The sequence below is a fragment of the Macaca fascicularis genome, chromosome 16 (genome assembly GCF_037993035.2).
Source record: "Macaca fascicularis isolate 582-1 chromosome 16, T2T-MFA8v1.1".
NCBI lineage: Eukaryota > Metazoa > Chordata > Mammalia > Primates > Cercopithecidae > Macaca > Macaca fascicularis.
Genome location: NC_088390.1, coordinates 68428374 through 68455271, shown reverse-complemented (window position 1 = coordinate 68455271; position 26898 = coordinate 68428374). Strand labels below are relative to the sequence as shown.

General features: G+C 38.5%; 1 protein-coding gene across 1 annotated transcript in view; it reads right to left on the bottom strand.

The window, feature by feature from the left end:
- Nucleotides 1–26898, bottom strand: part of EFCAB13 (EF-hand calcium binding domain 13) — a 240572-nt gene that overhangs the window by 87125 nt on the left and 126549 nt on the right. The window contains exons 25-33 of the mRNA XM_074020056.1: nt 25746–25883; nt 25392–25460; nt 21372–21512; nt 19143–19244; nt 18585–18638; nt 11201–11302; nt 10641–10694; nt 3257–3358; nt 2697–2750 (exon numbers count right to left, since the gene is read on the bottom strand). Of these exons, the coding sequence (XP_073876157.1) occupies nt 2697–2750; nt 3257–3358; nt 10641–10694; nt 11201–11302; nt 18585–18638; nt 19143–19244; nt 21372–21512; nt 25392–25460; nt 25746–25883 (816 nt within the window). The remainder of the gene's footprint in view (nt 1–2696; nt 2751–3256; nt 3359–10640; nt 10695–11200; nt 11303–18584; nt 18639–19142; nt 19245–21371; nt 21513–25391; nt 25461–25745; nt 25884–26898) is intronic.

The following is a 26898-nucleotide window of genomic DNA, read 5'->3' as shown; positions in this document are numbered from 1 at the left end:
GTAATCCATCACATAAACAGAACCAAAGACAAAAAACACATGATTATCTCAACAGATGGAGAAAAGGCCTTCAACAAAATTCAACAGTCCTTCATGCTAAAAATTCTCAGTAAACTAGGTATTGATAGAACGTATCTCAAAATAATATGAGTTATTTATCACAAACCCACGGCCAGTATCATACCGAATGGGCAAAAACTGGAAGCATTCCCTTTCAACACCAGCACAAGACAGGGCTGCCCTCTCTCACCACTCCTATTCAACACAGTGTCTCCTATTCAACATATTGTTGGAAGTTCTGGCCAGGGCAATCAGGCAGGAGAAAGAAATAAAGGGTGTCAATTAGGAAAAAAGGATGTCAAAGTGTCCCTGTTTGCAGATGACATGACTGTATATACAGAAAGCCCCATCGTCTCAGCCCGAAATCTCCTTAAGCTGATAAACAACTTCAGCAAAGTCTCAGGATACAAAATCAATGTGCAAAAATCACAAGCATTCTTATACGCCAATAAGAGACAAACAGAGAGCCAAATCATGAGTGAACTCCCATTCACAACTGCTTCAAAGAGAATAAAATACCTAGGCATCCAACTTACCAGGGATGTGAAGGACCTCTTCAAGGAGAACTACAAAGCACTGCTCAACAAAGTAAAAGAGGACACAACCAAATGGAAGAACATTCCATGCTCACGGATAGGAAGAATCAATATCGTGAAAATGGCCATACTGCCCAAGGTGATTTATAGATTCAGTGCCATCCCAGCAAGCTACCAATGACTTTCTTCACGGAATTGGGAAAAGCTACCTTAAAGTTCACATGGAACCAAAAAAGAGCGTGCATTGCGAAGACAATCCTAAGCAAAAAGAACAAAGCGGGAGGCATCATGCTACCTGACTTCAAACTACACTACAAGGCTACAGTAACCAAAACAGCATGGTACTGGTACCAAAACAGAGATATAGACCAATGGAACAGAACAGAGGCCTCAGAAAAAACACCACACATCTACAACCATCTCATCTTTGACAGACCTGACAAAAACAAGAAACGGGGAAAGGATTCCCTATTTAATAAATGGTGCCGGGAAAACTGGCTAGCCATATGTACAAAGCTGAAACGGGATCCCTTCCTTATGCCTTATACAAAAATTAATTCAAGGTGGATTACAGACTTAAATGTTAGACCTAAAAGCATAAAAACCCTACAAGAAAACCTAGCCAATATCATTCAGGACATAGGCATGGGCAAGGACTTCATGACTAAAACACCAAAAGCAATGGCAACAAAAGCCAAAATAGACACATGGGGTCTAATTACACTAAAGAGTTTCTGCACAGCAAAGGAAACTACCACCAGAGTGAACAGGCAACCTACAGAATGGGAGACAATTTTTGCAATCTACCCATCTGACAGAGGGCTAATATTCCAGAATCTACAAAGAACTTAAACAAATTTACAAGAAAAAATCAAACAACCCCATCAAAAAGGGGGCAAAGGATATGAACAAACACTTTTCAAAAGAAGACATTAATGCAGCCAACAGACACGTGAAAAAGTGCTCATCACCACTGGTCATCAGAGAAATGCAAAGCAAAAGCACAAGGAGATAGCATCTCACACCAGTTAGAATGGCGATCATTAAAAAGTCAGGAAACGGCAGCTGCTGGCAAGGATGTGGAGAAATAGGAAGGCTTTTACGCTGTTGGCGGGAGTGTAAACTAGTTCCACCATTGTGGAAGACAGTGTGGCGATTCCTCAAGGATCCAGAACGAGAAATAACATTGGACCCAGCAATCCCATCACTGGGTATACACCCAAAGGATTATATATCATGCTACTATAAAGACACACACACACGTATGTTTATTGCGGCACTATTCACAATAGCAAAGACTTGGAACCAACCCCAACGTCCATCAGTGGTAGACTGGATTAAGAAAATGTGGCACATGTACACCATGGAATACTATGCAGCCATAAAAAAAGGATGAGTTGGTGTCCTTTGTAGCAACACGGATGAAGCTGGAATCCATCATTCTGAGCAAACTATGGCAAGGACAGAAAACCAAACACTGCGTGTTCTCACTCATCGGTGGGAACTGAACAATGAGAACACTTGGACACAGGGTGGGGAACATCACACCCCGGGGCCAGTCGTGATGTGGGGGAATGGGGGAGGGACAGCATTAGGAGAAATACCTAATGGAAATGACGAGTTAATGGGTGCAGCAAACCAACACGGCACATGTATACATATGTAACAAACCTGTACGTTGTGCACATGTACCCCACAACTTAAAGTGTAATTGAAAGCAAAAGTCAAAAAACAAGTATGACATATTTTATTTTTGTAAAACTATGTGGTTAGATGCTTGCAATGAACACATTGCTTTGATCCTTTTAATGCTTCACCCTGTTTTCACTGTGTCCATCTAGTTATTTGGGTCTATAAATACTGGTGAAATCATTTTATTGGAAAACAGTACTAATGAATGTAAGATGTGATCAAGATATAGTTCTTTTGTTTTGACTGATAAAACACAGATAATGTTAATCTGTTAGCAAAGGCAGATATTTTATCAAAATATTGAAAATATGTGAATTTATAAGCCACCAATAGAATATTAGAAAAATACTATTAAAAATTTCAGTGTAAATCATCATTTATTGCAAATCATGTGTAACAAATTCTTACCAGTAAAAGCTTTCACTTCATCCTCCAATGCTTTCAGAGCCACTTTATTATCAGCTATAACACAAAGGCATAATTTGAAGCTCATAACATGTTATATCAAAAGAACACTCTCCTCCCTCCTATGATTATAACACCTAGTAGCAGCACTTAGGAAGTATACTGGGCATTTTATTAAGCACTTTAGTCATTTGATAAATATTTACTCAGAATATGTTACGAAGATGAAGAAACAATTATAAATATTGAAAATAAACTTATTTAGAAAATGTAAATTTGACTTTATAACCCATAAAACAGCAAATCTTATATTTGATAATGGAAAGATGGAATTCAAAAGTGGCTTTTTCCTACGGGTCAGCTTTCTTGTCCTCAGAATTTGGAAGGCTCTTGTATTGACCATGCCGCTAGTATTCAGAATACTACCTTCCCTACTTTGTTACTCTGACTGTCTTATTTAATCTTGCCATTTGCATTATGAAAAGTTCTTTTTGCCTTTCCTTCTAATGCTAAAAGCACACAGAACACAAAACCCAAAAACCAGTGATATCTAGCATGCTCACCACCGACTGGCAGGCTTTGTGTCAGATCTTCAAGTTCTTTATCTGTGAGCTTGATTCCCATGTTGTCTAGAACGGTCTTCAGGTTTTTTATATCAGCCTTCCCTAATCAGAAAGACACAGGCTGTGAGGAAAATGTAGAGACTCTAAAACAAAATCTCTAATTTTTTTTTTCAGACGCATACACATTGGGAAGTTAAGAAAAGCTATGGATCTTTTATTTCCACAGAGTACGCATACGCATCTTCATAAACTGTGCATTAGGATTTAGGAGGATGTGCTAAAGCCCATTCATGACTATATTTTTCTACATAAAGAGAAAAAATTCGTTGAATAAATATATAAATGAAATTGACCATGGAATTAAAATTAGGATCCTTTCCTTTAAACCAATTAACTGATCAGTGGATGCAAACTTGGGTCAATCATTGACATATTTTGACCAATACATAGGATTAAAAAGTAACCTCTGAATATTATCCCTAATAATAATAACGATAGCTAACGTTTATGAAGAACTTTTATTTTGGTACCAGGCATCATACAAAACATTTCATTTATATGTTGTCATTTAATCTCAGACAGATATCAGACAACAGTTGACTAAATTCCTTATATAGATAGCTCATCTTTTCCTTGACTGTTTTGGCATGTAATTACATCTTCCCCACTAAGTTTATAAACTCTAAGAGAGTATGGGATACATTTCTCCACAATATGGTTGATTATCTGGTTAAATAACGATAAATCTGTTTTTCAAAAATCTAATGGAATCTATGTATTAGAGAGGTTGCAGGATTCACAATGAAATTAGTAGTGAATAATGGGAAGGCCAAATGAGTGCCTTATATTCATCTATCTCCTTATTACTTTCCCTCACATTTAAGGTATTTCATACTACTCAGCACTATGTTTTTTCCCCAACATTTTACAATAAAATGTGCCAAACATGCAGAAACATTGAAAGAATAGCACAACGAACCATCACCACTTACATGAAATAAGAGTTAACATTTCGCCATAGTTTACTTTTTCTCTCTCATACTGTCTTTCCATATGTATGTGTGAGTGTATACATAAATATGTTTTCCTTTCCTCAACGTATTTTGACTGTAAATGGTGGACATCGTAACTTATTATCCCTAAACACTGCAGCATGCAATGAATCTTCTAAGAATAAGGATATTCTCTTATGCGACATTGTTGATAAATACACAGCACGCTCACACCTAAGAGAATTAACGACAATCCCTTAGTGTCATGTTACATCCAGTTCATATTTAAAAATATTTTTGTTAATTGTCCCCCAAACATCGATTACAGCTGTTTCTGTCAAAAGTTCACATTGCATTTAGTTATTCTCTTTGTCTCTTCAAATCTAAAAGTTAGCTGGGCGCAGTGGCTCACTGCTGTAATCCCATCAATTTGGTAGGCCGATGTGGGCGGATCACTTGCGGTCAGGAGTTCGAGACCAGCCTGGCCAACATAGTGAAACCCCGTCTCTAGTAAAAATACGAAAATTAGCTAGTCATGGTGGTGCACACCTGTAATCTCAGCTACCTGGGAGGCTGAGGCAGAAGAAGCACCTGAACCCGGGAGGCGGAGGTAGCAGTGAGCCGAGATTGCACCACCGCACTCCAGCCAGGGCAACAGAGCGAGACTCTGTCGAGAGAGAAAAGAAAAAAAAGTCTCCTCACTTGTTTTTTTGTTTGTTTGTTTGTTTGTTTTTCTTTAACATTGAACACCAACTTTTTTAAAAGAGTAGGCCAGTTTTCCTGTAGAATCCCTCATTCTGAATTTGTATGATTTTTTTCCTTGTGGTATTATTTAACCTGCTTTTTACTCCTCATATTTCAAATAAACTACAATCATATGGAGTCGCGGAATTTTTTCCAATGATTTATAGTAACTTGCAGGCATTTATTTCTCTCTCTCTCTCCCCCTCCCTCCGTCCTTCTTTTCTTTCTTCTCCAGAGAGGGAGTCTCACTACGTCACCCAGGCTGGAGTGCACTTCTGTGATCTCGGCTCACTGCAACCTCTGCCTCCTGGGTACAAATGATTCTCCTGCCTCAGCCTCCCAGGAAGCTGGGACTACAGGCACCCACCACTGTGCCTGGCTAATTTTTTCTTTTTCTTTTTTTCTTTTTTTTTTTTTGTATTTTTAGTAGAGACGGGGTTTCACCGACTTAGCCAGGATGGTCTCCATCTCCTGACCTCGTGATCCGCCCGCCTCGGCCTCCCAAAGTGGTGGGATTACAGGCGTGAGGCACCGCGCCCGGCCTGAAATATTACACTTTCTCAAAAGAAGGACGCCTTCCAAAGGCCAATCCCCTAACTTACTGGCACCCTTCTGAGTTGCATGCGGGTCACGTACCAGGTACCGTCAGTTCGTGTTTATAGAATTTTGTGTCCTGTTGCTTTTTGAAAAGCAAACGTGGATGACAGCGTTTGAGCCCTCCACCCCCATCCCTACTGTGAACACTGGGCTAAGTCACAAAGACACAGAGAAGAAAACTCGCGGTAGGGGGCTATGAATGGAGAGAGCACCAGACGGTTCCCTGCAGACACAGAACCAGCTCCAGCTGGTGCCCCTTGAGAGTCTCTCCGCAGAATCTCAGAGGCTGATCCTCGCCCGCAAGCACAAGCGGGGAGGAGTCCTATGCCCTCGCCTAAGTCCCAAAGGAGGATCTGCCGGCTGTGCTGGAAAACACCACCAGAGGGCCCCCTTACCCTCCCAGGGAGGCTCTGACTGGCTGTGAGGAGTCACATGCTCATCCTTGGACCAATGACAGGAGGGTACTGGGAACAGGACGTGAGTGCTGCTGGGATCACGTGACTGATCACAGGCTAAAGATGCCCACTGCCACTCCATGGCCCAAGATACCAACATGTTTATTTTTTACTTTTACTTTTTGTAAAGATGGGGTCTTGCTATGTTGCCCAAAATGGTTCAACTCCTGGCCTCCCAAAGTGCAGGGACTACAGGCGTGAGCCAGGGCATCCAGCCTCCTGACATGTTTTTTTTTATTTTTCCAGACAGTCTCGCTCTGTTGCCCAGGGTGGAGAGCAGTGGCGTGATCTCGGCCCACTGCAACCTCCATCTTCTGGGTTCAAGCAATTCTCCTACCTCAGCCTCTTGAATAGCAGGGATGACACATGCGTATCACCACACCTGGCTAATTTTTGTATTTTTAGAAGAGATGGGGTTTCACCTTTTTGAGCAGGCTGGTCTCAAACTCCTGACCTCAAGTGATCCACTTACCTCGGACTTCCAAAGTCCTCGGATTACAGACAGCAGTCACCACGCCCAGCCTCCAGACATGTTTAAAACAGAAAAAATTCATCTACAATCACCCCTGTTAAATGGTATATTATGTAATATATACCAGTATATGGAGACACAAGGGTAACAAGGATATCCGGGACTTGAACTCATCTCTGCACCAAGCAGACCTCATAGACGTCTACAGAACTCTCCAAACCAAATCAACAGAACTTACATTCTTCTCGGCAGCATTCATCGCACTTATTCCAAAACTGACCACATCGTTGGAAGTCAAGCACTCCTCAGCAAATGTAAAAGAATAGAAATCACAATAAACTGTCCCTCAGACCACAGTGCAATCAAATTAGAACTCAGGATTAAGAAACTCACTCAACACCGCAAAACTACATGGAAACTGAACAACTGCTCCTGGATGACTACTGGGTAAATAACGAAATGAAGGCAGAAATAAAGATGTTCTTTGAAACCAATGAGAACAAAGACGCAACGTACCAGAATCTCTGGGACACATTTAAAGCAGTGTGTAGAGGGAAATTTATAGCACTAAATGCCCACCACAGAAAGCAGGAAAGATCTGAAATCGACACCCTACCATCACAATGAAAAGAACTAGAGAAGCAACAGCAAACACATTCAAAAGCTAGCAGAAGGCAAGAAATAATTAAGATCAGAGCAGAACTGAAGGAGATAGAGACACAAAAAACCCTTCAAAAAAATCAATGAATCCAGGAGCTGGTTTTCTGAAGAGATCAACAAAATTGATAGAACGCTAGCTAGCAAGACTAATAAAGAAGAAAAGAGAGAAGAACCAAATAGACGCAATAACACATGATAAAGGGGATATCACCACCGATCCCACAGAAATACAAACTACCATCAGAGAATACTATAAACACCTCTATGCAAATAAACTAGAAGATCTACAAGAAATGGGTCAATTCCTGGACACATATACCCTCCCAAGGCTAAACCAGGAAGAAGCTGAATCACTGAATAGACCAGTAACGGGCTCTGAAATTGAGGCAATCATTAATAGGCTACCAACCAAAAAGGGTCCAGGACCAGACGGATTCACAGCCAAATTCTACCAGAGGTACAAGGAGGAGCTGGTACCATTTCTTCTGAAACTATTCCAATCAATAGAAAAAGAGGGAATCCTCCCTAACTCATTTTATGAGGCCAGTATCATCCTGATACCAACGCCTGGCAGAGACACAACAAGAAAAGAGAATTTTAGACCAATAGCCCTGATGAACATCGATGCAAAAATCCTCCATAAAATACTGGCAAACAGAATCCAGCAGCACATCAAAAGGCTTAATCACCAAGATCAAGCTGGCTTCATCCCTGGGATGCAAGGCTGCTTCAACGTATTCAAATCAATAAACGTAATCCATCACATAAACAGAACCAAAGACAAAAAACACATGATTATCTCAACAGACGGAGAAAAGGCCTTCAACAAAATTCAACAGTCCTTCATGCTAAAAATTCTCAGTAAACTAGGTATTGATAGAATGTATCTCAAAATAATACGAGCTATTTATCACAAACCCACGGCCAGTATCATACCGAATGGGCAAAAACTGGAAGCATTCCCTTTCAACACCAGCACAAGACAGGGCTGCCCTCTCTCACCACTCCTATTCAACACAGTGTCTCCTATTCAACATATTGTTGGAAGTTCTGGCCAGGGCAATCAGGCAGGAGAAAGAAATAAAGGGTGTCAATTAGGAAAAAAGGATGTCAAAGTGTCCCTGTTTGCAGATGACATGACTGTATATACAGAAAGCCCCATCGTCTCGGCCCGAAATCTCCTTAAGCTGATAAACAACTTCAGCAAAGTCTCAGGATACAAAATCAATGTGCAAAAATCACAAGCATTCTTATACGCCAATAAGAGACAAACAGAGAGCCAAATCATGAGTGAACTCCCATTCACAACTGCTTCAAAGAGAATAAAATACCTAGGCATCCAACTTACCAGGGATGTGAAGGACCTCTTCAAGGAGAACTACAAAGCACTGCTCAACAAAGTAAAAGAGGACACAACCAAATGGAAGAACATTCCATGCTCACGGATAGGAAGAATCAATATCGTGAAAATGGCCATACTGCCCAAGGTGATTTATAGATTCAGTGCCATCCCAGCAAGCTACCAATGACTTTCTTCACGGAATTGGGAAAAGCTACCTTAAAGTTCACATGGAACCAAAAAAGAGCGTGCATTGCGAAGACAATCCTAAGCAAAAAGAACAAAGCGGGAGGCATCATGCTACCTGACTTCAAACTACACTACAAGGCTACAGTAACCAAAACAGCATGGTACTGGTACCAAAACAGAGATATAGACCAATGGAACAGAACAGAGGCCTCAGAAAAAACACCACACATCTACAACCATCTCATCTTTGACAGACCTGACAAAAACAAGAAACGGGGAAAGGATTCCCTATTTAATAAATGGTGCCGGGAAAACTGGCTAGCCATATGTACAAAGCTGAAACGGGATCCCTTCCTTATGCCTTATACAAAAATTAATTCAAGGTGGATTACAGACTTAAATGTTAGACCTAAAAGCATAAAAACCCTACAAGAAAACCTAGCCAATATCATTCAGGACATAGGCATTGGCAAGGACTTCATGACTAAAACACCAAAAGCAATGGCAACAAAAGCCAAAATAGACAAACGGGGTCTAATTACACTAAAGAGTTTCTGCACAGCAAAGGAAACTACCATCAGAGTGAACAGGCAACCTACAGAATGGGAGACAATTTTTGCAATCTACCCATCTGACAGAGGGCTAATATCCAGAATCTACAAAGAACTTAAACAAATTTACAAGAAAAAATCAAACAACCCCATCAAAAAGTGGGCAAAGGATATGAACAGACACTTTTCAAAAGAAGACATTAATGCAGCCAACAGACACGTGAAAAAGTGCTCATCACCACTGGTCATCAGAGAAATGCAAAGCAAAAGCACAAGGAGATAGCATCTCACACCAGTTAGAATGGCGATCATTAAAAAGTCAGGAAACGGCAGCTGCTGGCAAGGATGTGGAGAAATAGGAAGGCTTTTACGCTGTTGGCGGGAGTGTAAACTAGTTCCACCATTGTGGAAGACAGTGTGGCGATTCCTCAAGGATCCAGAACGAGAAATAACATTGGACCCAGCAATCCCATCACTGGGTATACACCCAAAGGATTATATATCATGCTACTATAAAGACACACACACACGTATGTTTATTGCGGCACTATTCACAATAGCAAAGACTTGGAACCAACCCCAACGTCCATCAGTGGTAGACTGGATTAAGAAAATGTGGCACATGTACACCATGGAATACTATGCAGCCATAAAAAAAGGATGAGTTCGTGTCCTTTGCAGCAACACGGATGAAGCTGGAATCCATCATTCTGAGCAAACTATGGCAAGGACAGAAAACCAAACACCGCGTGTTCTCACTCATCGGTGGGAACTGAACAATGAGAACACTTGGACACAGGGCGGGGAACATCACACCCCGGGGCCCATCACACCCCGGGGCCAGTCGTGATGTGGGGGAATGGGGGAGGGATAGCATTAGGAGAAATACCTAATGGAAATGACGAGTTAATGGGTGCAGCAAACCAACACGGCACATGTATACATATGTAACAAACCTGCACGTTGTGCACATGTACCCCACAACTTAAAGTGTAATTGAAAGCAAAAGTCAAAAAACAAGTATGACATATTTCATTTTTGTAAAACTAGGTGGTTAGATGCTTGCAATGAACTCATTACTTTGATCCTTTTAATGCTTCACCCTGTTTTCACTGTGTCCATCTAGTTATTTGGGTCTATAAATACTGGTGAAATCATTTTATTGGAAAACAGTACTAAAGAATGTAAGATATTATCAAGATATAGTTCTTTTGTTTTGACTGATAAAACGCAGATAATGTTAATCTGTTAGCAAAGGCAGATATTTTATCAAAATATTGAAAATATGTGAATTTATAAGCCACCAATAGAATATTAGAAAAATACTATTAAAAATTTCAGTGTAAATCATCATTTATTGCAAATCATGTGTAACAAATTCTTACCAGTAAAAGCTTTCACTTCATCCTCCAATGCTTTCAGAGCCACTTTATTATCAGCTATAACACAAAGGCATAATTTGAAGCTCATAACATGTTATATCACAAGAACACTCTCCTCCCTCCTATGATTATAACACCTAGTAGCAGCACTTAGGAAGTATACTGGGCATTTTGTTAAGCACTTTAGTCATTTGATAAATATTTACTCAGAATATGTTACGAAGATGAAGAAACAATTATAAATATTGAAAATAAACTTATTTAGAAAATGTGAATTTGACGTTATAACCCATAAAACAGCAAATCTTATATTTGATAATGGAAAGATGGAATTCAAAAGTGGCTTTTTCCTAGGGGTCAGCTTTCTTGTCCTCAGAATTTGGAAGGCTCTTGTATTGACCATGCCGCTAGTATTCAGAATACTACCTTCCCTACTTTGTTACTCTGACTGTCTTATTTAATCTTGCCATTTGCATTATGAAAAGTTCTTTTTGCCTTTCCTTCTAATGCTAAAAGCACACAGAACACAAAACCCAAAAACCAGTGATATCTAGCATGCTCACCACCGACTGGCAGGCTTTGTGTCAGATCTTCAAGTTCTTTATCTGTGAGCTTGATTCCCATGTTGTCTAGAATGGTCTTCAGGTTTTTTATATCAGCCTTCCCTAATCAGAAAGACACAGGCTGTGAGGAAAATGTAGAGACTCTAAAACAAAATCTCTAATTTTTTTTTTCAGACGCATACACATTGGGAAGTTGAGAAAAGCTATGGATCTTTTATTTCCACAGAGTACACATACGCATCTTCATAAACTGTGCATTAGGATTTAGGAGGATGTGCTAAAGCCCATTCATGATTATATTTTTCTACATAAAGAGAAAAAATTCGTTGAATAAATATATAAATGAAATTGACCATGGAATTAAAATTAGGATCCTTTCCTTTAAACCAATTAACTGATCAGTGGATGCAAACTTGGGTCAATCATTGACATATTTTGACCAATACATAGGATTAAAAAGTAACCTCTGAATATTATCCCTAATAATAATAACGATAGCTAACGTTTATGAAGAACTTTTATTTTGGTACCAGGCATCATACAAAACATTTCATTTATATGTTGTCATTTAATCTCAGACAGATATCAGACAACAGTTGACTAAATTCCTTATATAGATAGCTCATCTTTTCCTTGACTGTTTTGGCATGTAATTACATCTTCCCCACTAAGTTTATAAACTCTAAGAGAGTATGGGATACATTTCTCCACAATATGGTTGATTATCTGGTTAAATAACGATAAATCTGTTTTTCAAAAATCTAATGGAATCTATGTATTAGAGAGGTTGCAGGATTCACAATGAAATTAGTAGTGAATAATGGGAAGGCCAAATGAGTGCCTTATATTCATCTATCTCCTTATTACTTTCCCTCACATTTAAGGTATTTCATACTACTCAGCACTATGTTTTTTCCCCAACATTTTACAATAAAATGTGCCAAACATGCAGAAACATTGAAAGAATAGCACAACGAACCATCACCACTTACATGAAATAAGAGTTAACATTTCGCCATAGTTTACTTTTTCTCTCTCATACTGTCTTTCCATATGTATGTGTGAGTGTATACATAAATATGTTTTCCTTTCCTCAACGTATTTTGACTGTAAATGGTGGACATCGTAACTTATTATCCCTAAACACTGCAGCATGCAATGAATCTTCTAAGAATAAGGATATTCTCTTATGCGACATTGTTGATAAATACACAGCACGCTCACACCTAAGAGAATTAACGACAATCCCTTAGTGTCATGTTACATCCAGTTCATATTTAAAAATATTTTTGTTAATTGTCCCCCAAACATCGATTACAGCTGTTTCTGTCAAAAGTTCACATTGCATTTAGTTATTCTCTTTGTCTCTTCAAATCTAAAAGTTAGCTGGGCGCAGTGGCTCACTGCTGTAATCCCATCAATTTGGTAGGCCGATGTGGGCGGATCACTTGCGGTCAGGAGTTCGAGACCAGCCTGGCCAACATAGTGAAACCCCGTCTCTAGTAAAAATACGAAAATTAGCTAGTCATGGTGGTGCACACCTGTAATCTCAGCTACTTGGGAGGCTGAGGCAGAAGAAGCACCTGAACCCGGGAGGCGGAGGTAGCAGTGAGCCGAGATTGCACCACCGCACTCCAGCCAGGGCAACAGAGCGAGACTCTGTCGAGAGAGAAAAGAAAAAAAAAGTCTCCTCACTTGTTTTTTTGTTTGTTTGTTTGTTTGTTTTTCTTTAACATTGAACACCAACTTTTTTAAAAGAGTAGGCCAGTTTTCCTGTAGAATCCCTCATTCTGAATTTGTATGATTTTTTTCCTTGTGGTATTATTTAACCTGCTTTTTATTCCTCATATTTCAAATAAACTACAATCATATGGAGTCGCGGAATTTTTTCCAATGATTTATAGTAACTTGCAGGCATTTATTTCTCTCTCTCTCTCCCCCTCCCTCCGTCCTTCTTTTCTTTCTTCTCCAGAGAGGGAGTCTCACTACGTCACCCAGGCTGGAGTGCACTTCTGTGGTCTCGGCTCACTGCAACCTCTGCCTCCTGGGTACAAATGATTCTCCTGCCTCAGCCTCCCAGGAAGCTGGGACTACAGGCACCCACCACTGTGCCTGGCTAATTTTTTCTTTTTCTTTTTTTCTTTTTTTTTTTTGTATTTTTAGTAGAGACGGGGTTTCACCGACTTAGCCAGGATGGTCTCCATCTCCTGACCTCGTGATCCGCCCGCCTCGGCCTCCCAAAGTGGTGGGATTACAGGCGTGAGGCACCGCGCCCGGCCTGAAATATTACACTTTCTCAAAAGAAGGACGCCTTCCAAAGGCCAATCCCCTAACTTACTGGCACCCTTCTGAGTTGCATGCGGGTCACGTACCAGGTACCGTCAGTTCGTGTTTATAGAATTTTGTGTCCTGTTGCTTTTTGAAAAGCAAACGTGGATGACAGCGTTTGAGCCCTCCACCCCCATCCCTACTGTGAACACTGGGCTAAGTCACAAAGACACAGAGAAGAAAACTCGCGGTAGGGGGCTATGAATGGAGAGAGCACCAGACGGTTCCCTGCAGACACAGAACCAGCTCCAGCTGGTGCCCCTTGAGAGTCTCTCCGCAGAATCTCAGAGGCTGATCCTCGCCCGCAAGCACAAGCGGGGAGGAGTCCTATGCCCTCGCCTAAGTCCCAAAGGAGGATCTGCCGGCTGTGCTGGAAAACACCACCAGAGGGCCCCCTTACCCTCCCAGGGAGGCTCTGACTGGCTGTGAGGAGTCACATGCTCATCCTTGGACCAATGACAGGAGGGTACTGGGAACAGGACGTGAGTGCTGCTGGGATCACGTGACTGATCACAGGCTAAAGATGCCCACTGCCACTCCATGGCCCAAGATACCAACATGTTTATTTTTTACTTTTACTTTTTGTAAAGATGGGGTCTTGCTATGTTGCCCAAAATGGTTCAACTCCTGGCCTCCCAAAGTGCAGGGACTACAGGCGTGAGCCAGGGCATCCAGCCTCCTGACATGTTTTTTTTTATTTTTCCAGACAGTCTCGCTCTGTTGCCCAGGGTGGAGAGCAGTGGCGTGATCTCGGCCCACTGCAACCTCCATCTTCTGGGTTCAAGCAATTCTCCTACCTCAGCCTCTTGAATAGCAGGGATGACACATGCGTATCACCACACCTGGCTAATTTTTGTATTTTTAGAAGAGATGGGGTTTCACCTTTTTGAGCAGGCTGGTCTCAAACTCCTGACCTCAAGTGATCCACTTACCTCGGACTTCCAAAGTCCTCGGATTACAGACAGCAGTCACCACGCCCAGCCTCCAGACATGTTTAAAACAGAAAAAATTCATCTACAATCACCCCTGTTAAATGGTATATTATGTAATATATACCAGTATATGGAGACACAAGGGTAACAAGGATATCCGGGACTTGAACTCATCTCTGCACCAAGCAGACCTCATAGACGTCTACAGAACTCTCCAAACCAAATCAACAGAACTTACATTCTTCTCGGCAGCATTCATCGCACTTATTCCAAAACTGACCACATCGTTGGAAGTCAAGCACTCCTCAGCAAATGTAAAAGAATAGAAATCACAATAAACTGTCCCTCAGACCACAGTGCAATCAAATTAGAACTCAGGATTAAGAAACTCACTCAACACCGCAAAACTACATGGAAACTGAACAACTGCTCCTGGATGACTACTGGGTAAATAACGAAATGAAGGCAGAAATAAAGATGTTCTTTGAAACCAATGAGAACAAAGACGCAACGTACCAGAATCTCTGGGACACATTTAAAGCAGTGTGTAGAGGGAAATTTATAGCACTAAATGCCCACCACAGAAAGCAGGAAAGATCTGAAATCGACACCCTACCATCACAATGAAAAGAACTAGAGAAGCAACAGCAAACACATTCAAAAGCTAGCAGAAGGCAAGAAATAATTAAGATCAGAGCAGAACTGAAGGAGATAGAGACACAAAAAACCCTTCAAAAAAATCAATGAATCCAGGAGCTGGTTTTCTGAAGAGATCAACAAAATTGATAGAACGCTGGCTAGCAAGACTAATAAAGAAGAAAAGAGAGAAGAACCAAATAGACGCAATAACACATGATAAAGGGGATATCACCACCGATCCCACAGAAATACAAACTACCATCAGAGAATACTATAAACACCTCTATGCAAATAAACTAGAAGATCTACAAGAAATGGGTCAATTCCTGGACACATATACCCTCCCAAGGCTAAACCAGGAAGAAGCTGAATCACTGAATAGACCAGTAACGGGCTCTGAAATTGAGGCAATCATTAATAGGCTACCAACCAAAAAGGGTCCAGGACCAGACGGATTCACAGCCAAATTCTACCAGAGGTACAAGGAGGAGCTGGTACCATTTCTTCTGAAACTATTCCAATCAATAGAAAAAGAGGGAATCCTCCCTAACTCATTTTATGAGGCCAGTATCATCCTGATACCAACGCCTGGCAGAGACACAACAAGAAAAGAGAATTTTAGACCAATAGCCCTGATGAACATCGATGCAAAAATCCTCCATAAAATACTGGCAAACAGAATCCAGCAGCACATCAAAAGGCTTAATCACCAAGATCAAGCTGGCTTCATCCCTGGGATGCAAGGCTGCTTCAACGTATTCAAATCAATAAACGTAATCCATCACATAAACAGAACCAAAGACAAAAAACACATGATTATCTCAACAGACGGAGAAAAGGCCTTCAACAAAATTCAACAGTCCTTCATGCTAAAAATTCTCAGTAAACTAGGTATTGATAGAACGTATCTCAAAATAATACGAGCTATTTATCACAAACCCACGGCCAGTATCATACCAAATGGGCAAAAACTGGAAGCATTCCCTTTCAACACCAGCACAAGACAGGGCTGCCCTCTCTCACCACTCCTATTCAACACAGTGTCTCCTATTCAACATATTGTTGGAAGTTCTGGCCAGGGCAATCAGGCAGGAGAAAGAAATAAAGGGTGTCAATTAGGAAAAAAGGATGTCAAAGTGTCCCTGTTTGCAGATGACATGACTGTATATACAGAAAGCCCCATCGTCTCGGCCCGAAATCTCCTTAAGCTGATAAACAACTTCAGCAAAGTCTCAGGATACAAAATCAATGTGCAAAAATCACAAGCATTCTTATACGCCAATAAGAGACAAACAGAGAGCCAAATCATGAGTGAACTCCCATTCACAACTGCTTCAAAGAGAATAAAATACCTAGGCATCCAACTTACCAGGGATGTGAAGGACCTCTTCAAGGAGAACTACAAAGCACTGCTCAACAAAGTAAAAGAGGACACAACCAAATGGAAGAACATTCCATGCTCACGGATAGGAAGAATCAATATCGTGAAAATGGCCATACTGCCCAAGGTGATTTATAGATTCAGTGCCATCCCAGCAAGCTACCAATGACTTTCTTCACGGAATTGGGAAAAGCTACCTTAAAGTTCACATGGAACCAAAAAAGAGCGTGCATTGCGAAGACAATCCTAAGCAAAAAGAACAAAGCGGGAGGCATCATGCTACCTGACTTCAAACTACACTACAAGGCTACAGTAACCAAAACAGCATGGTACTGGTACCAAAACAGAGATATAGACCAATGGAACAGAACAGAGGCCTCAGAAAAAACACCACACATCTACAACCATCTCATCTTTGACAGACCTGACAAAAACAAGAAACGGGGAAAGGATTCCCTATTTAATAAATGGTGCCGGGAAAACTGGCTAGCCATATGTACAAAGCTGAAACGGGATCCCTTCCTTATGCCTTATACAAAAATTAATTCAAGGTGGATTACAGACTTAAATGTTAGACCTAAAAGCATAAAAACCCTACAAGAAAACCTAGCCAATATCATTCAGGACATAGGCATTGGCAAGGACTTCATGACTAAAACACCAAAAGCAATGGCAACAAAAGCCAAAATAGACAAACGGGGTCTAATTACACTAAAGAGTTTCTGCACAGCAAAGGAAACTACCATCAGAGTGAACAGGCAACCTACAGAATGGGAGACAATTTTTGCAATCTACCCATCTGACAGAGGGCTAATATCCAGAATCTACAAAGAACTTAAACAAATTTACAAGAAAAAATCAAACAACCCCATCAAAAAGTGGGCAAAGGATATGAACAGACACTTTTCAAAAGAAGACATTAATGCAGCCAACAGACACGTGAAAAAGTGCTCATCACCACTGGTCATCAGAGAAATGCAAAGCAAAAGCACAAGGAGATAGCATCTCACACCAGTTAGAATGGCGATCATTAAAAAGTCAGGAAACGGCAGCTGCTGGCAAGGATGTGGAGAAATAGGAAGGCTTTTACGCTGTTGGCGGGAGTGTAAACTAGTTCCACCATTGTGGAAGACAGTGTGGCGATTCCTCAAGGATCCAGAACGAGAAATAACATTGGACCCAGCAATCCCATCACTGGGTATACACCCAAAGGATTATATATCATGCTACTATAAAGACACACACACACGTATGTTTATTGCGGCACTATTCACAATAGCAAAGACTTGGAACCAACCCCAACGTCCATCAGTGGTAGACTGGATTAAGAAAATGTGGCACATGTACACCATGGAATACTATGCAGCCATAAAAAAAGGATGAGTTCGTGTCCTTTGCAGCAACACGGATGAAGCTGGAATCCATCATTCTGAGCAAACTATGGCAAGGACAGAAAACCAAACACCGCGTGTTCTCACTCATCGGTGGGAACTGAACAATGAGAACACTTGGACACAGGGCGGGGAACATCACACCCCGGGGCCCATCACACCCCGGGGCCAGTCGTGATGTGGGGGAATGGGGGAGGGATAGCATTAGGAGAAATACCTAATGGAAATGACGAGTTAATGGGTGCAGCAAACCAACACGGCACATGTATACATATGTAACAAACCTGCACGTTGTGCACATGTACCCCACAACTTAAAGTGTAATTGAAAGCAAAAGTCAAAAAACAAGTATGACATATTTCATTTTTGTAAAACTAGGTGGTTAGATGCTTGCAATGAACTCATTACTTTGATCCTTTTAATGCTTCACCCTGTTTTCACTGTGTCCATCTAGTTATTTGGGTCTATAAATACTGGTGAAATCATTTTATTGGAAAACAGTACTAAAGAATGTAAGATATTATCAAGATATAGTTCTTTTGTTTTGACTGATAAAACGCAGATAATGTTAATCTGTTAGCAAAGGCAGATATTTTATCAAAATATTGAAAATATGTGAATTTATAAGCCACCAATAGAATATTAGAAAAATACTATTAAAAATTTCAGTGTAAATCATCATTTATTGCAAATCATGTGTAACAAATTCTTACCAGTAAAAGCTTTCACTTCATCCTCCAATGCTTTCAGAGCCACTTTATTATCAGCTATAACACAAAGGCATAATTTGAAGCTCATAACATGTTATATCACAAGAACACTCTCCTCCCTCCTATGATTATAACACCTAGTAGCAGCACTTAGGAAGTATACTGGGCATTTTGTTAAGCACTTTAGTCATTTGATAAATATTTACTCAGAATATGTTACGAAGATGAAGAAACAATTATAAATATTGAAAATAAACTTATTTAGAAAATGTGAATTTGACGTTATAACCCATAAAACAGCAAATCTTATATTTGATAATGGAAAGATGGAATTCAAAAGTGGCTTTTTCCTAGGGGTCAGCTTTCTTGTCCTCAGAATTTGGAAGGCTCTTGTATTGACCATGCCGCTAGTATTCAGAATACTACATTCCCTACTTTGTTACACTGACTGTCTTATTTAATCTTGCCATTTGCATTATGAAAAGTTCTTTTTTCCTTTTCCTTCTAATGCTAAAAGTACATAAAACACAAAACTCAGAAACCAGTATCTAGCATGCTTACCACCGACTGGCAGGCTTTGTGTCAGATCTTCAAGTTCTTTATCTGTGAGCTTGATTCCCATGTTGTCTAGAACGGTCTTCAGGTTTTTTATATCAGCCTTCCCTAATCAGAAAGACACAGGCTGTGAGGAAAATGTAGAGACTCTAAAACAAAATCTCTAATTTTTTTTTTTCAGACGCATATACATTGGGAAGTTGAGAAAAGCTATGGATCTTTTATTTCCACAGAGTACGCATACGCATCTTCATAAACTGCGCATTAGGATTTAGGAGGATGTGCTAAAGCCCATTCATGATTATATTTTTCTACATAAAGAGAAAAAATTCGTTGAATAAATATATAAATGAAATTGACCATGGAATTAAAATTAGGATCCTTTCCTTTAAACCAATTAACTGATTAGTGGATGCAAACTTGGGTCAATCATTGACATATTTTGACCAATACATAGGATTAAAAAGTAATCTCTCAATATTATTCCTAATAATGATAATGATAGCTAACGTTTATGGAGAGCTTTTATTTTGGTACCAGGCATCATACAAAACATTTCATTTATATGTTGTCATTTAATCTCAGACAGATATCAGACAACAGTTGACTAAATTCCTTATATAGATAGCTCATCTTTTCCTTGACTTTTTTGGCATGTAATTACATCTTCCCCACTAAGTTTATAAACTCTAAGAGAGTATGGGATACATTTCTCAACAATATGGTTGATTATCTGGTTAAATAACGATAAATCTGTTTTTCAAAAATCTAATGGAATCTATGTATTAGAGAGGTTGCAGGATTCACAATGAAATTAGTAGTGAATAATGGGAAGGCCAAATGAGTGCCTTATATTCATCTATCTCCTTATTACTTTCCCTCACATTTAAGGTATTTCATACTACTCAGCACTGTGTTTTTTCCCCAACATTTTACAATAAAATGTGCCAAACATGCAGAAACATTGAAAGAATAGCACAACGAACCATCACCACTTACATGAAATAAGAGTTAACATTTCGCCCTAGTTTACTTTTTCTCTCTCATACTGTCTTTCCATATGTATGTGTGAGTGTATACATAAATATGTTTTTCTTTCCTCAACGTATTTTGACTGTAAATGGTGGACATCGTAACTTATTATCCCTAAACACTGCAGCATGCAATGAATCTTCTAAGAATAAGGATATTCTCTTATGCGACATTGTTGATAAATACACAGCACGCTCACACCTAAGAGAATTAACGACAATCCCTTAGTGTCATGTTACATCCAGTTCATATTTAAAAATATTTTTGTTAATTGTCCCCCAAACATCTATTACAGCTGTTTCTGTCAAAAGTTCACATTGCATTTAGTTATTCTCTTTGTCTCTTCAAATCTAAAAGTTAGCTGGGCGCAGTGGCTCACTGCTGTAATCCCATCAATTTGGTAGGCCGATGTGGGCAGATCACTTGCGGTCAGGAGTTCGAGACCAGCCTGGCCAACATAGTGAAACCCCGTCTCTAGCAAAAATACAAAAATTAGCTAGTCATGGTAATAAAAAAAAGGGAATGAACCACAGCTACAATGCACCTGTCTGGATAAATTTCACAATACTGAGCTAAAAGCAAACTATAAAAAATATATGCTGTATTATTCCATTTATATAAAGTACAAAAATGAAAACTCCACTATATATCTTTTAGGGATATGAACATAGTAAACTATAGAAAAAAAAGCAAGGACATGGTTAGAACCATGCAATGGATGCCTTCTAGACATCCCGGAAATCATTTGCTGAATCTACTGCTGTCTTTACACTCCATCTAGTCTAAAATTTATGCTAATCCAACAATAAATAGTAGGGTGTCTAATTTTATGTTCTTAGCCTAACCAGAGAACCCAAAAGTCCGTGGAACTGTGTATATAAGAAGTATCTTCTCTCTAGAATACCGGGTTGGGGAAAAGGAAGAGTAGGGCTCTACCGTAGGTATTATTTGGCCTTTATACTCCAATATATGAACATCTGGTTTTAAAACATGAATAACAAAATTATGTCTGTCTTAACCAAATAAAGAACTTCCATACACTTTCCAAAAGGGTTGTGACAATTCACAATGAGCAATATATGTATATACTAGTTCCATATAACCTTTTTAAGTATACAGTATTACTACCACTTTTTAAAAATTTAGCCTGTGCGAACATGTGTACTCTAAACAGGAGAGCTGAGAAGTAAAGGAAGTACTCACCATCTGTTGCACTGTTTGATAAGACCTTAAATTGTTCTTCATCTAAAGGTTTCTCCAGGCTCTTCAAAGTGGATAAAAGGTCTTCAATGTCAACTTTCCCATCGCAGACACTATTAATAATATTCCATGCATCTTCTATTTCTATGTGTGTATATATACATATTAATGAGAAAGTGTCACAGTACTTACTCTATCCATATAAGCACATAGCAACCTGATTTGTGTGAAGTATATTTGCTTTGTAGGATATCCAATCCTTTTTGCCTCTGAAATATCTTCTAAATGGAAAGCTCTACAAAATTTTTAGGTTAAATGTTTATATGAGAAAACAATAAACAAATATTTTTAAAGTGTTCAACTCAAAAAACTAAACAACAACAAAACAGAAAAATGATCACAATTAAGATGGTGCCATAAATTATTTTTTAATTTAAAAAGTAGCCCTTGCTCTTCTTATCTACATGTTTGGAAAGAATGACAGTGCTGTTGATGAGATGTCCATAAACTGATGTTTTATTAACTTAATTTTAAGTGTTATTCAAATACTTTTAAATCTCTGTATCCACACTTTTCACTATCTTCTTATTTATGCCATCTCTATTTATTTTCCTTCGTCATAATTCCTAAAGAGTTCTTTATTTTATTAGTCTTTTTCAAGACCCAGTTTTTGGTTAAATGAATAATTTGTTTTTGTGCATATGTTCTATTTCAGTTACTCCTGCTTTCAAATTGATTAGTTTCTAACTACTGCTTTTTGCAGGGACTGTTTTGCTGTTGTAGTTTACGTTGCTGTTTAGCTTCGTGAGTTGAACAACTGAGATAATTTTCAGTGTTTCTCATTTTCTAATAAAAGCATTTAAAGCTATAAGATTTCCTGTAAGACTGTTTTGGTCATACTTTACATGTTTTGACATATAGTGCTTTCATTCTCATCCATTTCTAAATAATGTTTAATTTCAGACTTTATTCTTTAACCAAATAATTATTTAGTGGAGCATCTGCTTTTCTTGCTTTTTAAAAAACTGCTTTTAATCTTCAGATCAAAATGTTTTCCACATTCCTTCATAAATGATTTTAATATATTACTACATGGTGGTCAGAATACGTGATCTGAATAACTTCTGATTTTCAGAATTCATTGACATTTTTCTTTGTAACTTAAATATATCATATATTTGTGTGAATACAAAATAGGCATTAGAAAATGTGTATTCAATGTTTTTGGAATATGAACTGCTATATGTTTCTTAAATCAGGCTTATTGTCATTTAAATCTCAAATTCTTTCTATCTTTATCTCTGTGTATAAATATATACATTGTTTAATCTTATCTAACTTGTCAATTTAATTTTTTCATATTAGTAAAGAGTTCTAGTGTACATAATTGAGTTGATCATACTCTTGGATTCATGGTGTTTTGTCATCACTCATCTTCAAAGGGCCTCTGCTTGTTTTACTATTTTTCTCCTTTAACTACTATCTCCAATTTTATTCCTTCATAAGTAGCAACTGCAGTGTATTTAATATATTTCTATTCAATCTATCTCATGTAATTACTTAGATTTATGTGTTTAGCTGAAAAAATACAATGTTGTTTGTCTAATGTGCACTCATATAAATCAGTTTACATAAAGCATTTTGAACTATAAGTTTATTCTATTTCTTCCCTTTCTTCACTGAACCATATATTACTGAAATATATCTATGGTACAACCAGTTTATTGTTTCTGATTTACTGTACGTAGAGACCACATTTTATTGAACCATTCCCTTAGTAATGGACAACTAAGTTATATTCATCTTTCCCTCTCTCAAATAATGTTGCAATGAGCATCCTTATACATGTCACTAACAAGAAACTTTCTCTGGGCTAATTACTTATGAACTGAATTACTGGGTGATGGGAACGCATGTTTTTAATTTCGCTAAGTACTGCTAGACTGCTATTCTGAGTGGCAACACTGTTTTACCTACCCACCAGCTATTCAGGAGTATTCCTAATGCTCTCTTCACATACATACGAGCCATTTGTGTTTCTCCTTTTGTATACTGCCTTCTTATATCCTTAACTCATTTTTCCAATGGGTTTTTATTTATCTATTGCTTATTTGTAGAATTTCTTTATATATATTTTAAATATTAATCTTTTGTTAGCTCTAAAAGTTGCAATTATCTTCTTCCAGTCTGTTACATATCCGGTCATTTCTTTAGAGTGCTTCATTAAACAGAAATCTTTAATTTTAATATAATCACATCTTTTTCTACCCTATGATTGTGATTTTAGAGTCCCATTTAAGAAATCCTTTGCAACCACAAGGCACAATATTTTCTCCAATAATTTCCTCCACCAGTTTTGTAGTTTTACTTTCAGATTCACGTTAACATCTATTTAACTTATTTGAAGATTATTTTTGTGTATGGCATAAAGTATGAATTCAATTTTATTTTCCTCCACAAAGTGTGGCAATTTCCCAAATAAGGTATTAAATAACACATCTATTCCCCTATCAATTGATGATATCTCTATCGTATGCCAAGTTCTCACATACATGAGTCTCTGCAGATACTATATTGTGATGCATTGGTCTATTAGTAACACTGCTACGAAAGTATTATAATATGTCCTTCTATCTGGTGTGGTAAGGCAACTTCCCCATCATTATTGCTTTTCAAAGAGTCCGTCTTTCAAATAAATATCAGAATTATTTTCTCAAAGTAAATACATCTACAATGTATCTAAAATTTGGTTCCCACCAAAATTTTCCCGGAATATTGATTGAAAGTGCATTCAAATTAAAGTCTAATGGCCGGGCGCGGTGGCTCAAGCCTGTAATCCCAGCACTTTGGGAGGCCGAGACGGGCGGATCACGAGGTCAGGAGATCGAGACCATCCTGGCTGACACTGTGAAACCCCGTCTCTACTAAAAACTACAAAAAACTAGCCGGGCGAGGTGGCGGGCGCCTGTAGTCCCAGTTACTCGGGAGGCTGAGGCAGGAGAATGGCGTGAACCCGGGAGGCGGAGCTTGCAGTGAGCTGAGATCCGGCCACTGCACTCCAGCCTGGGTGGCAGAGCGAGACTCCGTCTCAAAAAAAAAAAAAAAAACAACAACAAAAAAAAACAAATTAAAGTCTAATTTAGAGATAATACACTTAAGACCCATTCAAAACGCCAGTCTTAATATTTCAATTCACAATTTCAATGTTTGTGTTCCAAGGTTGTTTTAATGTCTCATTGTGCTGAAATTTCAAAATAGACTTTAAAAAGCTGAGTTAAGCCCTTAGCTAAAGTTTTTGACAAAGAGCAAAGGAGTAAGCCCAAGTATATAAGAAGAAATAAAGAAGAAAGATAAAAGAAAATGACACCAGAGGTGATTAAAGAAACCAAAACCAGATTACTTTCATAAGATAGATAAACCTCGGACAAAACTGATAAAGAAAAAAATGCAACTTAACAGAATCAATGAAAAGTGAGAAAGAAACACACATAATTTTTTAAGTAATTAATGATATTATGAAAAATATGTATCCACAAATTGAAAACCTAGGGTTTTAAATATATATATTTCTATACTGTTTAAATGACAAAATACAAAAGGGCCTTGGCAGAGTTTTATTAAAAGTTAAATACATGGCCAAGCATAGTGGCTAATGCCTGTAATCCCAGCACTTTGGGAGGCAGAGGCAGGCAGATCACTTGAGGCCAGGAGTTTGAGACCAGCCTGACCAATGTGGTGAAATCCCATCTCTACTAAAAAACATAAAAAACTAGCCAGGTACACACCTGTAATCCTGGCTACTCGGGAGGCTGAGGCAGGAAAACTGCTTGAACCCGGGAGGTGGAGGTTGCAGTGAGCCAAGGTCATGCCACTGCACTCCAGCCTGGGTGAAAAACTCTGTCTCAAAAAAAAAAAAAAAAGTTAAACACAAACACACACACACACACGTATACACACACAACTACACATACCAATCTAGAGACATGAAGTTTCTGTTCACATTCCGTCAAATTTCATACTTACTTTGGCATTCAATAAATTCATCAGTGTTGGCCAATTCTCTGATAAAATCCTTAAAATGCACCACTTCATCTTTAAAAAGAAAAGAAGTAACAATTTAGATACTGCTGTTAAAATGGATTTGATGTTATAAAACCAGAGCTATAAAACATGAAAATAAAGTGGGGGAATGAATTATCTTGTGTTGTATCCAATATGCACATCAGATTCAAAATAAAAGTGGCCAGACATATACCTTTGAAAATAAGTTCCTTCAATACAAACTCATCAATTAAAAGATAGATAATTTCCTTGGGCATTTAAAGTTTCTTCTGACATACTCCAACTTTGTTAATTTAAAGTGAAATAATTACTCACCATTAGGATTAGTATTATCCAAAGTTTTCTGTATTTTATCATCTGTCAGATAGATTCCCATGGCATTTAAATTTTTCTGGAGACCAGAAATGGTTGTAACATCATTTTTGTGAATGTTGTTGTTGTAAAATTTATCTTCTGGGGAGAGATAATCACTTTCAGTTAGAAAGAAAGTTTCATGTTTCTCCTTTATATTTTAAAGATAGGTGGTTAAAATTTCCCAACATATGAAATTACACTTAAGAAAAATGACAGTATTATTTATTTGCATTTATTTATATCCTTCTCTGTTGCCAAAATAAGTTAACTGACAAGAAATAGATATCAAAAAAATACAAATGTAAGTGAAAAAATTTGGGGAAAGGAAGACAGCCATAAAAATAAGATAAAAAAGAGCAATAGACAAAATATATTTCATAAGGTCATATACACAAATTTTGTAACAATACCACATTTGTATACACTGAACAAAGCCTTCAAAGTAAATAAAGCAAAAACTGACAAAATTAAAGGGAGGAATAAATGATTCTACAGTGAGAAGTGGGGATTTTAACACCTTGCTATCAGTAACTAATTGAGCAAGTAGAATAAAAAAACAGCAAGAATTAGAAGACCAGACCAATTTAGCAAACATTGTAACCTAACTGATATTTACAGAATGCGACCTAACAAGTGCAGAATGCACATTCTTTCAGATACACACGGAACATTCACGTAGATAGACCATAACCAGGGCTATAAATAAATCTTAATTAATTTAAGAATTTAAATCATGCAAAATGTATTCTCTGGCCAAATGTATTAAATTGGAAATCAGTCTTGGCACAGTGGCTCATACCTATAATCCCAACACTTGGGGAAGCCAAGGCAGGAGAAATGCTTGAGCCCAGGAGCTCAAGACCAGCCTGGAACACAAAATGAGACCCCATCTCTAGAGAAAAAATGTTTAAAATTAGCCAAGCGTAGTGGTGTATGCCTGTAGTCCCAGTTACTTGCAAGGCTGAGGCAAGAGGTTGCTTGAGCCCAAGAGTTGGAGGCTGCAGTAAGCCATGATCATGCCACCTGCACTCCAGCCTGAGCAACAAGCAAGACCCTTTCCCTAAAACAAATAAATAAAGGAGAAATCAATAATAATTAAGATATCTAGAAAATG